This window comes from Sceloporus occidentalis, unplaced genomic scaffold (genome assembly GCF_023333645.1).
Source record: "Sceloporus occidentalis isolate IW3139 unplaced genomic scaffold, rSceOcc1.0.p SCAF_1, whole genome shotgun sequence".
Lineage (NCBI taxonomy): Eukaryota > Metazoa > Chordata > Lepidosauria > Squamata > Phrynosomatidae > Sceloporus > Sceloporus occidentalis.
This window is the reverse complement of record NW_028316981.1, coordinates 12,524,206-12,536,707: the sequence shown is the minus strand read 5'-3', so window position 1 is coordinate 12,536,707 and position 12,502 is coordinate 12,524,206. Positions and strand designations below refer to the sequence as shown.

The 12,502-nt window shown below is 45.3% G+C and overlaps 1 protein-coding gene across 1 annotated transcript; it reads left to right on the top strand.

Annotated features, from left to right (window-relative positions):
- The first annotated feature begins 7,232 nt into the window (after nt 1–7,232).
- On the top strand, nt 7,233–10,632 carry LOC149320798 (leucine-rich repeat-containing protein 52-like). The gene is made up of 2 exons (XM_089488861.1): nt 7,233–7,878; nt 10,373–10,632. The coding sequence occupies exons 1-2, from the start codon at nt 7,233–7,235 to the stop codon at nt 10,630–10,632; spliced, it is 906 nt and encodes a 301-aa protein (XP_089344987.1).
- Nucleotides 10,633–12,502: the final 1,870 nt, after the last annotated feature.

The window sequence follows — 12,502 nt, the reverse complement described above, 5'->3', positions numbered from 1 at the left end:
AACGGCTAATGCTTTGCTCCAATGCACAGAGAGGGAAGAAGGAAGGTGGCCTCCCATGAAATCACTGATGTGCAGGCCTCTCTGGCTGCCACGGCTCTATGCACTTAACCCTTTCAGGGAACTGTCTATTATCCCTTCTGTTGTAAGCCTCCCGGATTCCCAGTGAATGGGCGGGATATAAATAAATCCTATTATTACTATTATTATTATTATTATTATCAAACAGCTTCATACCAAACTAGCAGTGTCTAAGCGGTTTACAACTGTAAGCTAATTGCCCCCAACAATCTGGGTACTCATTTTAGCGAACTTGGAAGGATGCAAGCCTGAGTCAAGCTTGAGCCCTTTTGCTGGTCTTGAACTCACAACCATTATGGTTTTGAGTGAGTGGCTGTAGTACAGGCATTTAATTACTGCGTCACCAGGGCTCCTTTTAGGAGCCCTTTTAGGGAAGCTAAAATAAACATTCTGTCAAATATTTTCAACTGAACTGTTGTGTTTCCATCTTCCTCCTCTCTCAACTTTCTTTGGAAAAATAGTGAAATAAATATTTATTTTTACCTGAACTATTCAGTAGCTAGATTAGGCCTCTCTGTATATATAGATTAAAGCCATTAGTAAACTTTTGTTTGAGGTAAAAGCTACTTGTTTTGCTTTTGGAGTCAGTCCCAGTTCTTAGGAAAGCATAGGACTTTATTGTATGGGGGGAAAATGGGGGGAAATCGGGAGGCTTAAAAGGCATTTTCCCATGACATTTGGGCAATCGCGGGAAGGATTTTCCTACACATAGCGATTAAAGAGGACTTATTCCAGGAAGAACCAGGAATGCTCCAGCAACAAATCTTTCAAGGATTTCCCCATGAATGATTTGTTGCTGGAGCATTCCTGGTTCTTCCTGGGATAAGTGCTCTCTAATCACAATGTTGTGAGAAAATATTTCCTGCGATTGCACAAATGCCCTGGGGAAATGCCTTTTTAAACCCATGATTTCCATTGTGTGATAGTCTCTAGTTAGACAAAGGAACTTCCTGACAGTAAGGGCTGTTTGACAGTGGAACACACTCCTTCCTTGGACTGTAGTGGAGTCCTTCCACCTGGGCAGCGGCTTGGAGGACTTCTTCCTGCCGCCGGAGCGGCGTTTTTCCCAGGGGCGGGGCCGGTGAGAGCGGCCCCATAAAGCCGGCTCCCGGCCTCCCCAGAGAGGTCGCTGCCGCTTGCCCTCCTTCCACCTGGGCAGCGGCTTGGAGGACTTCTTCCTGCCGCCGGAGCGGCGTTTTTCCCAGGGGAGGGGCTGGTGAGAGCGGCCCCATAAAGAGCGGCCCCGGTCTCCCCTGAAGAAGACGCCGCCCACCCTTTTCCATCCGGGCAGCGGCGTAGAGGACTCTGCCCATACCCCTATACCACCAGGGAGATGTGCCAAGGATAGTTGCCTGGTGCCGCTGTTGTTGGGGATTTTTAGGAGGGAGGGTATTAGAAGGGGGGTAGCTAATATTGTTAGGGGATTGTAGGACATGGTCTGTAAGTGGCTTGGTGAGGGAGAGGGAGGTGCAGCTGTGTCAAGAGGAGCTCCCATTGGAGTAGTGTGGGGCAAGGGGAGATATAGCGGTAGGAGTGTGGAATTGTATCGTAAGGGAAGGCGGGATCGATGTGTAATATCTTTTCCACCTTCCATCCACTCTCCTAACCAAAGAGGTCTGAGGGTCAGTCCAACTGTACCACAAACCCTGTCTCTGCTCCTGTGCAATGCCAGGTCGGTTAAGAACAAGTCCCACATAATACATGACCTTGTGGAGGACAAGAACTGCGACCTGGCTTGCATTACTGAGACCTGGCTTGGGCCTGAGAGCGAAGCGGTGTGGGCACAGGCCCTCCCTGCCGGGTACTCAGTGAAGGACCAGATCAGGGTGAGTGGGCGGGGGGGGGGGGGAGTTGCCTTGATCTATAAGAACACTCTTTCCTTAACCAGGAACCATGTCCGCCAGACCGACTATATCGAGTGTATATACTTGACCCTAAAGGCCAGGGACAGTATAGGGATTCTGTTGGTCTACAGGCCACCCCGTGCGCTAACAGACTCCCTAGCCGAGCTGACACAGCTGGTCTCGGAGCTGGTGCTGGAGTCCCCCAGGCTTCTTGTCCTCAACATCCCCTTCGAGGCCAGTCAGGTTCCAACTGGTGCGGCTCAGGAGTTCATGGCTACCATGACTGCCATGGGCCTGTCCCAATTGGTCATTGGGCCTACGCATTTTGCTGGTAATACACTCGATGTTGTCTTCTGTACGGACATGGAGTCTCCGTGGGCAGAGGTAACCAATATCGCTGCCCTGTCATGGACGGATCATTTCCTGGTTGAGGCTAGTATCAAGGCTACTGTCCAGATCCCCCCCGGGGGTGGCGGACCTATTAGGATGGTCCACCCTCGAAGGCTGATGGAACCCGAAAGGTTCCAGGAAGCCCTAGAGGGCTATTTGGTTGGAACTGATGGCAATTCTGTTGATGCCCTGACCAGGGCTATACACAGCATCGCTCCCAAGTGTCCTTTCCGGCCTGCTTCCAATAAAAAGCCCTGGTACACGGAAGATCTCAGGGCAAGGAAGCGGGCTGCGCAACGACTAGAGCGCAAATGGCGGAGACATCGGGACTTAGCCGACAAGACACTCCTAGAGTCTCATTTGAAGGCCTACGGAGTGGCAATAGGTGCAGCTAAGAACTCGTTCTATGCTGCACGTATTGCATCCGCGGAGTCGCGTCCAGCAGAGCTGTTCAGGGTTGTGAGAGAGCTCACTCAGTTGGCTCCCCCCCTGAACCCACTATTGGAGCCATCAAAAGCCTGCTGTGACAAGTTTAACAACTTCTTCGCGGATAAAATCTCTCGGCTAAGGGCTGATCTTGACGCTGTTATTGGTTCAGAATCAAGAGTAGAGGCGTCCAGTGCTTCCGTGGACTCAGTTATACTGGATCAGTTTGAGTCTGTTAGTACCGAGGATGTGGACAGGATCCTCAGCAGCGTTAGGAAGATGACCTGCTCTCTCGATCCCTGTCCTTCATGGCTGGCAGTTCAAGGGGGATGGCGACAACAGAAATGCTGTGTCGCATAATCAATACATCTTTCAGGGAGGGCCTTTTTCCATCGAATCTAAAAACGGCCATTGTAAAACCTTTATTAAAGAAGCCCTCCTTTGACCCCCTAATTCGAAACAATTATCGGCCTGTGTCACTGCTGCCATTTTTAGGGAAGGTGATCGAGAGGGTGGTTGCCTTCCAGCTGCAGAGGGTCTTGGAGGATACGGATTATCTGGACCCATTTCAAACCGGCTTCCGGGCGGGCTATGGGGTTGAGACTGCCATGGTCGCCTTAGTCGATGATCTCCGTCTGGGCATGGACAGGGGTAGTGTGTCCCTGTTGGTGCTCTTGGACATCTCCGCGGCCTTCGATACCATCGACCATGGTATCCTTCTGGGTCGCCTGAGGGAGTTGGGTATCGGGGGCTCTGCTCTGCAGTGGTTCCGTTCCTACCTCTCGGGCAGATTCCAGATGGTGGAGCTGGGGGACTGTCGCTCCAATAAGAGGGCCCTCATATCTGGGGTCCCTCAGGGAGCGATTTTGTCCCCTATGCTATTTAACATTTACATGAAGCCGCTGGGAGAGATCATCCGGAGACACGGGGCACGGTGTTATCAGTACGCTGATGACACCCAAATAGTCTTCTCTGTGTCTCCGACTGATGCAGTGACTAGGGATGGCATCTCTCCGCTCAATGCCTGTATGGAGTCGGTAATGGGCTGGATGAGGGAAAACAGACTCAGCTTGAATCCAGAGAAAACGGAAGTGCTTGTGATAGGTTCTCCTGGTCCTGGGAAGGAGGTCTGTCCACCTGTCCTGAACGGGGTCACGCTCCCCGTAAAGGACTCAGTTCGCAGTTTGGGGGTGCTCCTTGACTCGTCGCTTCACCTGACTCCTCAGGTGGATGCGACAGTTAGGAGCACCTGTTATCAGCTTCGGCTGATACGCCAGCTGCATCCCTACCTCGACCGGGGGGACCTTGAAACAGTGGTACATGCACTGGTAACCTCTCGACTTGACTTCTGCAATGCACTCTACATGGGGCAACCCTTGTACCAAGCTCGGAAGCTGCAGTTGGTTCAAAATATGGCTGCTAGGCTGGTCACTGGTAGTTCCAGGGCCAGCCACATAACACCGATACTGAAAGATCTTCATTGGCTGCCAATTCGCTTCCTGGCCCAATACAAGGTGTTGGTTGTGACCTATAAAGCCCTAAATGGCTTGGGCCCAGAGTACTTGGAGGACCGCGTCTCCCCATACAATCCGCCCTGCACACTCAGGTCAGGGGGGGGGAATCTTTTGAGCGTTCCCAAGACAAAATATGTACTAACGGCGCAAAGGGCATTCTCTGTGGTAGCCCCGCAATCTTGGAACACTCTCCCTGCCGAGCTCCGCCTAGCCCCCTCCCTGGAGTCGTTCAAGAAGAACCTGAAGACTCATTTATTCCGTCAAGCTTTCCCTCACATGTCCTGATTGTTTTTCCCCTATGTACTGTGTGCTGTATCGTATAGATTTTTAGATTGATAGAAATTTGATTGATTCTATGTGGATTTTAATGATGTATAGTTATGCTGGTTTTAATTGGGGTGTTTTTATTGTGAAGTTTGTTTTCTTTTAACCTGTATTGTATCGCACTTGTATTGTCTGTAAACCGCCGTGATCGTGGGAACGGCGGTATAGAAATAAAATCTCAATCAATCAATCAAATCAATCAAACAGCACTTACTGTCAGGAAGTTCCTCCCAATGTTGAGGTGGAATCTCTTTTCCTGGAGCTTGCATTCATTGCTCCGGGTCTTAGTCTCTGGAGCAGCTGAAAACAAGTCAGCTCCCTCCTCAGTATGACATCCCTTCAAGTATTTAAACAGGGCTATCATATCACCTCTTAAACTTCTCTTCTCCAGGCTAAACATCCCTAGCTCCTTGACTCATTCCTCACAATTGAGCACTAAAGTCAGAATTGTTAGGCCATTGTATTCCCAATTACTATGTATGGATGCAAGAACTGGACAATATAACTCATTTGAAATGTGGTGCTGGAGTAGAGTACATAGGATACCATGGACAGCCAATAAAACAAACAAATGGGTTCTTGAGCAGATGAGACCAGGGCTCTCCTTGGAAGTTAAGATGATCAAGTTGAGACTATCATACTTTGGCCACATCATGAGAAGGTATGGGGTCACTAGAAAAAAACAATAATGCAAGGAAAGGTAGAGGGTAGAAGAAAGAGAGGAAGACCACAGACCAGATGGTTAGACTAGATCAGGAGCTCATGGGCAAGGGCTTGCAGGATTTGGGCAAGACAGAGAAAGATAGGGATTCTTAGAGATATCATATCCACAGGGTCACATTGAGTCAGAAGCCACTTGAGGGCAGCTAACAAGAACACAACAACAATAAAGCTCATGCAAATTCCCCCCCCCCCCTGGAATTCTTGGTCTTGCTCCATTAGCCTTCATGTGTTTGCACTATGGTCCCTCATGCCTCTTCCTTTCCTGAACCTTTTCTGGCATACTACACATGTTAAAACACTAGCTAAACCTCCCAGACTCATGAGGGCTCTCTTGGACAGTTCATCACATTTCATTTCTGGTTCCCACCCCACATCCCACATCTCATTCATATGGTTACCTACTATCCTTGGCTTTAGGCAACATTATTTCTTCTGCCTTGGCCCCCAACGATTATAGTTAAAACTGAACTAGTCACCTGATCTCTGTACCCACAAAATTTTGTACTTCTACTGCCTTTCTCACACACAGGTCTGTCCTTGGACCAGCCACACAACCCCATGCCGCTGAGGAAGTAGGCTCAGGTCTATACTGCCAGCTCCTTTCTTTCAGGCTGTACAGACCAGCATCAAAGGCCAGCATGGGGGCAGAGTGGGGCATGGTATCCACATGATGTATGCCCCGACTCCGCCCCCATACCAGCGTGACGCCGCACTCCCCACCATACGGCGGGTGGCATCACGGAGCTTCTCTGGCACTGTGTCCAGATGATGCAGTGCCAAAGGAGCGCTGAAAAGCCCAGTGCCAGTGGCTATGGTGCAGCTCCTTTTTGCACCTCAGAAAGGCCAGATTGGGCTGCTGCAGGCCAACCCTTAGGGGTGATCTGTTCAGCCCTAGTCTCAAAGGTGCTACAAGATCCCTTTGCATACCTTCTTGTTGTGTGCCTTCAAGCCCTTTCTGACTTATGGCAACCCTAAGGCAACCCTATCCTGGTGTGTTTTTTTGGCAAGACTTCTTCAGAGGAGGGATTGTCTTTGTTAAAATATATTTCTAATTTGTATGGAAAATGTTCAGATGTGGCAATGGTTAACTAAAGTTTAAAATGGTTCCTGTTGCAGGCCAGAAAGACTAGGCCTGGAAGAACGTCTTCAAGGACATGTCATAATATAAACAAATGTATTATTGTTATGCTCTTGTGTAGCATGGTGACTTCATGGGAAAGAGGTGTGTCCACTTGGTGGGAAAGTTGATCTTATGTGAGAACAAAGACTGATGTCACATTCAAGCTTCTTGCATGGACTCTGAAAAAGAATAGATGTATAGTAGCTTGCTGTGCATTGTGTAAATAGCAACAAAGTTTAATAAACCCTCATATGAGTGAAAATCTGTGTTGAAGTTACTTTGTTCCTGAGTTGCAGAGAAGACTGCATCTGTTCCAGTTGGTACCAGTTCAAACCACCGGCAGCACGAGACATCAACCATTCCAAAGATCTTTTTCTCTAAGATCTCCACTGAGGCTGAAAAAGTGTGACTTGCCAAGATCACATAGGCTAGAGGGTTTTCATGGCCAAGTAGGGATCTGAACCTTGGTCTCCTAGTCCAACACTCAAACCACTGTATCACACTGGCTAATTCTAGTTGCAAACCTACACATCCCAGGATTCCTCACCATGCAGCCATCACAGCTGAAGTGGTATCAAAGTGCTGTATCTGTGTTATGTGAAAGAGAGTGGACATTTTTTACAAAGGCTATTAAAGAAAAGAGTGGAAAATATGCCTCTAAAAATGGCCACTTGTTATGAAGGCCTGTAAACACATCTTATTGTTTCTACCTTGTGGGCTAAGTGGATGATATCATAAAGAAGACAGCCACCAAGGTGACCTGGTGTTGGTCCAGCAGGAGCATTTGAGGTCCCTCTCATGAAGAAAAGAGATATGGGCCCTCCAGCTCTAGCTACATTTAGTGGCCCTCCACCTTTATGGGTTGGTTTTCTCCTGGCCGTACAGTGGGTAGAGATGGGCTTCGGTTGTCGCACTGGCTGCATCTGTGACAAATGGAAGTACAATTGCACCAACGTAGGCTTGAGAGACGTTCCACCTGACCTCCCACCTATTACCAGGGAGCTTATCTTGATTCAAAACCATATCAGGACATTGCCACCCTTAGAGATGACCTTTCTCAATGAACTGGTCTACCTGGATTGCAGCCACAATGTGATCTTCATCAACCGGGAGTACAAGTTTCCTTGGATAGAAAAGCTGACGTACCTGGACTTGAGTTTCAACAAAATAATGTATGTGAGCCGCTGGACGTTCTCCAGGCTGACCGGTCTGTTGTTCCTGAATATCTCCCACAATCCATACCTGACGACGGTTGTGGAACATTCTTTCACTTTCAATCACTTGTTGAGATACGTGGATATCAGTGCCTGTAATGTGAGCTACCTTAGCCCTAATCTTTTCCGAGATCAGCATAACCTTCATACTTTGGGGTTAATAGACAACCCTTTTCAATGCGACTGTGAATTATTAGAATTTATCAACTGGCTGCTGAAACCAAAAGTGAACTGGCAAATATTAGGTGAGGCTTTTTTCTTTGTGGCCTATGGGATGGCTTCGTCTCCCTTGAGTCACTCTCCTGTTTCTGAATCTGATAAGTTGCTGGATTTTTAAAATGTTTTTTTTTTTAATATTTGTTAAAATCATTATTAAGTTTTTATTAAACCAAAGAAAGTATTAACATAAAACAAGTAGAAACAGGAAAAAAGGAGTAAAAATAATATAAATATAAACATTTGTATCACTCGTCAAGTCTTTGCTTTATTAATAACCGTCCCACCAAGGTATGCTTCTTTCCTAAATTTTACTTATATCAAATCTCTTCCTAACTATGTATAAATCTCTATGGCTTATCGTAAATCTTATCTATTTCTTTTTACAGAAAAAAACCGGAAACTAAGGTGTTCAGTCTATTATAATAGTCTTATCTCCCCATCTCTCTTTCTGGTATTTTATAACTAGTCTCCACTGTTCCTCAAATATCTTTAGTTGAGTTTTCTTTAATAATGCTCGTTAATTTATCCCTTTGCATCATCTCCATCAATTTAATTGACCACTTGTTGTGTGTCGGTATAGTTTGGATTTTCCATTTATTTGCATAAAGAATCCTTGCCGCAGTGACCATGTATATTTTTAATGCTTCCCTTCTGAATTTTTATCTGTTATGTATAGTAAGCAAAATTCCAGTTTTGTTTCTATGTTTATGTTTAGTATTTTAATACAGTAATTGCATTGTGTAATCTTATCCGGCATTTCTTGGCTCCCTTACACGACTACCGCATGGGATAGAAAGTTTCATGGTGTTCCTTGCATTTGCCAATTTCATGGGATTTCTCCCCCCGGTGATCATTGTTGTCTGCCTTCCAGTTGCTTCTCTCTAAAGCGAATTTGTCATCAGGGAGCAGGTTCTGGGCAAGATTTCTTCCCCTGTGGTTGAGAGAACATGACATGTCCAAGGGAGTTTTCATGGCTGAGCAAGGATTCAAACCCTGCTCTCCCTGGAGCCTTGGTCCAATACTCAAACTTCCCAGGAGATTACCACACTTGGCTCTTTTCCAGCACAATTCTGCCATTATCCCATTTTCTGCCAATATCGATACATTCGCGCTATGGTGCCATATAATTTTGCACAGTTGTGCAATTATGAGATGACAACAATACAATCGTGCTTTTGCTTTTCACATCTAGGTGGTTTGCGCGATTGTGTTGTGAATGCACAGTCTCGCGCATGTCTCTGGTGGGAAGCAGATAATGGTGAGGACTTGAACCTGGTCTGGAGTTGAGGATGGGTGAAACAAACTGATCTGAGGAGAGAGGGCTGGGTATGTTGTGATAAAGAAACGAATGAAGGAAAAGCCCACAAAGTTCATGGTTGGGGTATCGTTTAGGTCAAGCTGCTGTTTGGGGACATTGACACTTCTGGCTTCAGATGCCTTTTATTCATATTTCCTATTAACACCTTGGTATTCTCTGCAATAGGTTCACAGTTTGCTACACAGAAGATTTGCTTTCTGGACTGCAGTCAGCCCTCCACACCCACAGACTTTTTATCCACAGATTCAAGCATCCACTGCTTGAAAATATTAATATATATATATATATATAAATTCCAAAAAGCAAACCTCAATTTTACCATTTGGTATTGGAAACAAACCCCAGTGGATACTAAAGGACTACTATATGGGGGGAGAAATAAAAACAATTATTGACATCATTATTAGTATTAGTATTATTTTATCTCACTTTGCAGCTACACTCCTGAACCTAAGCCATCCAGTTTTACTGTCACTTTTCTGTTATAATTGTAAACTTGCTTTGATACAATAAACATCTGCCGGTTGCTACCGTACTTCCTTCCAGTTTCTACCAATCCTTAAATATATCACATACAGTGATCAAAGAGTCTGACTCTGGTCTGCCAAATGGTATCTGCTGCGGCTTGGTCCCTGCACTCTCCCTCCTGCTGCCCCATGGATCCCAAAATCTGTGGGTGCTGAACTCTCATTAAATACACTGGCATAGTAAAATGGTGTCCCTTATATAAAATGGCAAAATCAAGATTTGCTTTTTGGAATTTTTATATATACAATACTATCAAGCCGTGGATGCTTGAATCCGTGAATAAAGAATCTGTGCATAAGAAAATCCAACTGTAGCCTCCTTTTTCTTGTTTCCGAAAATAGCAGTCAGCTAAAATTGCTCAAGTCTAGAAATTGCCTTTGTGTGATGCCAGGTCCATAGACCAGCTGAGCATTTTGACTCTGGCTTTTCTTGAGTTGCCGTTGTTTCTTTAAAGCCACGGTCCTCAGTCTTTGGTTTTCGGCACCCAGAATCCCTGCTCTTTAGCCACAGAGGTTGGGGCTTCTGGCTGCTGAATCAGACTCTTTGATTCTCTCCCAAGTTTGATCCCTGTGTTGCTGGCCTTTGGTGAGTGATGAAGCAATCCAATGAAAGATGTGTAGCAGTTGTGCAAACCATTGCCTGTGATGACTGGTCTTGTGTGTTTGGCCCTGCAGATCCTGACGCTACTACTTGCCGTGGACCAGATGAAGAATTAAAAGGTGTGCCACTCCTGAGGACAGAACAATTTCTCCATGGTAAATGCCTTCCTCAGTATGAATCGAAAGATCACATCATAAATGCTATGCTTACCTGCGCCTTCTTTGCGGGAGGAGCTATAGCAGCTTGGCTGTTGGGGGTAATCTCTGTGTTATATTACCACCCCATATATAAGACAGAGGATGATTCAGATGAGCGAGAGTACAGAAGGATATAGAAAGGCAGTTCTGAGTCTCTTGGCAGTATCAACATATCATGTGACATTGCCATCAATCCTTTGGATCATATACTGCAACATATCAACTGCAAAATTTCAGAATCTCATTCTTTTGTGTTTTCTTTCCCCACTTTTCAGCGGAGGGTTTTGTCATTCCCATATTCCCCCCTTTTAGTTAACAGAACATGGGAAAGAATCTATCACCTTCGATCAGTAAGGAGAGGGAAACCAAGCAGGGAGGAAGTCCTGAAGGGGCCAGTTGGTTCTCCAAGCACTTAACAACAACAACAACACAACATTTATTTATAACACTCTTTTCACCAAAGGGTGGTACATCAGAACATATACAATCAAAAACGAACTATAAAGTACTACAATACTAAAACAATATCAGTTGCTACCCATCTCAACCACCTTAGGCAACTTGCTTTCAGGCCCCTTTAGATAGCTTTACTTAGCAACTTGCTTTCCAACCCTTTACTCAGACTTAAGAAATATTCCAAAATCCAACATTCGAGTTTATCACAAGGGGCGAATCCAGTGCAGAAACAGACAACGTTCAAGGTTAACCTGAGCAGAAAGTGGAAAAACCCCACATTTGCAGGATGTTTTTCAGACAACGTTTGCATGAAAGAGAACGCAAAAAATAACCCAAACACAAAGTCATCAAAACCAGTTCCTTTTTACTTTCGCTAAATTACGAAAGTAGAAAGGAGCTTTCCATTGGGATTATTTTTGTGTTATTTCTCTTTCACATCAACGCATCTGACAAACAACAGCCGGACTGTAAAATCCTGTTTCTGCACGGGATTTCTGGCCCTCCTTGTGATAAACTCCAAGGTCCACATAGGCGATTGAGCTAGTGGCACCTTTGCTTTTTGAGGGTTCAGTGTACACAAACTTTGTTTCGTGCACAAAATTATTTAAAATATTGTGTATAAAATTACCTTTGGGCTATGTGCATAAGGTATATATACGAAGCAAAAATAAATTTCATAATAATAATAACATTTATTTATAACAATCTTTCCACCAAAGGGTGAAACATCAAACATATATAATCAAAAACAGATGATAACACACAGACCATATAAATGCTAAATGCTAAACTGCTCAAATAATATGCTAATATACTAGAAGAACTCCTTATCAGCCACTACCCATCTCAGCCACCTTAAGCACACTCAGCAATTCAGATATCCAGCTAATCGAAGAGGAAGGTCTTCAACCCTTTACGAAAGTGTGTAAGAGCCTCCTCCAGCTGGAAGTGCCGTTCCATAAATGTGGGATCAGATCCTGAAATGTTCACAGCCTTGACAGAGTCGTACGCATTGGTGGAACCACCAATAATCTGTTGTCTGTAAACCTTAAATTTCTGGATAGTACATATCATGCTAGCCGAGCTGCCAAATACTGGGGGAGGTTAAAGTGCATGGCTTTAAATACCAGGACCAAATGCTTATAATGAACTATGGCCTGAAATGGTAGCCAGTGGAGGGAAGAGACATGTGAATATTTGGGGAGATTTAAGACAACCCAGACAGTACTGTTCTGGATTTAACACCAGAGGAGTAAGAGAGCAGCAAGGCAAACCTGCCAGTAGCCTATTGCAATAGTCCAGGCATGAAATAACCAAGGCCTGGAGAAGCAAATGGGAAGTCTCAACAGTATAAACCTACAGATCTTATCGATGTTCAAAAGATGGAAGTTATATGCCTTAGCATTTGTCCCGATAAAGGGGCATAGGGACAAACTTGACTCGTGGCCAACTTCGTCCCCCAAAGCCAAACATTCAGAAAAACTTAGTCTGCAGTGCAGGATTGGGCCAATCCAGGGGTTACTCCCACGGCAGAGATGCCAAATATGAAGG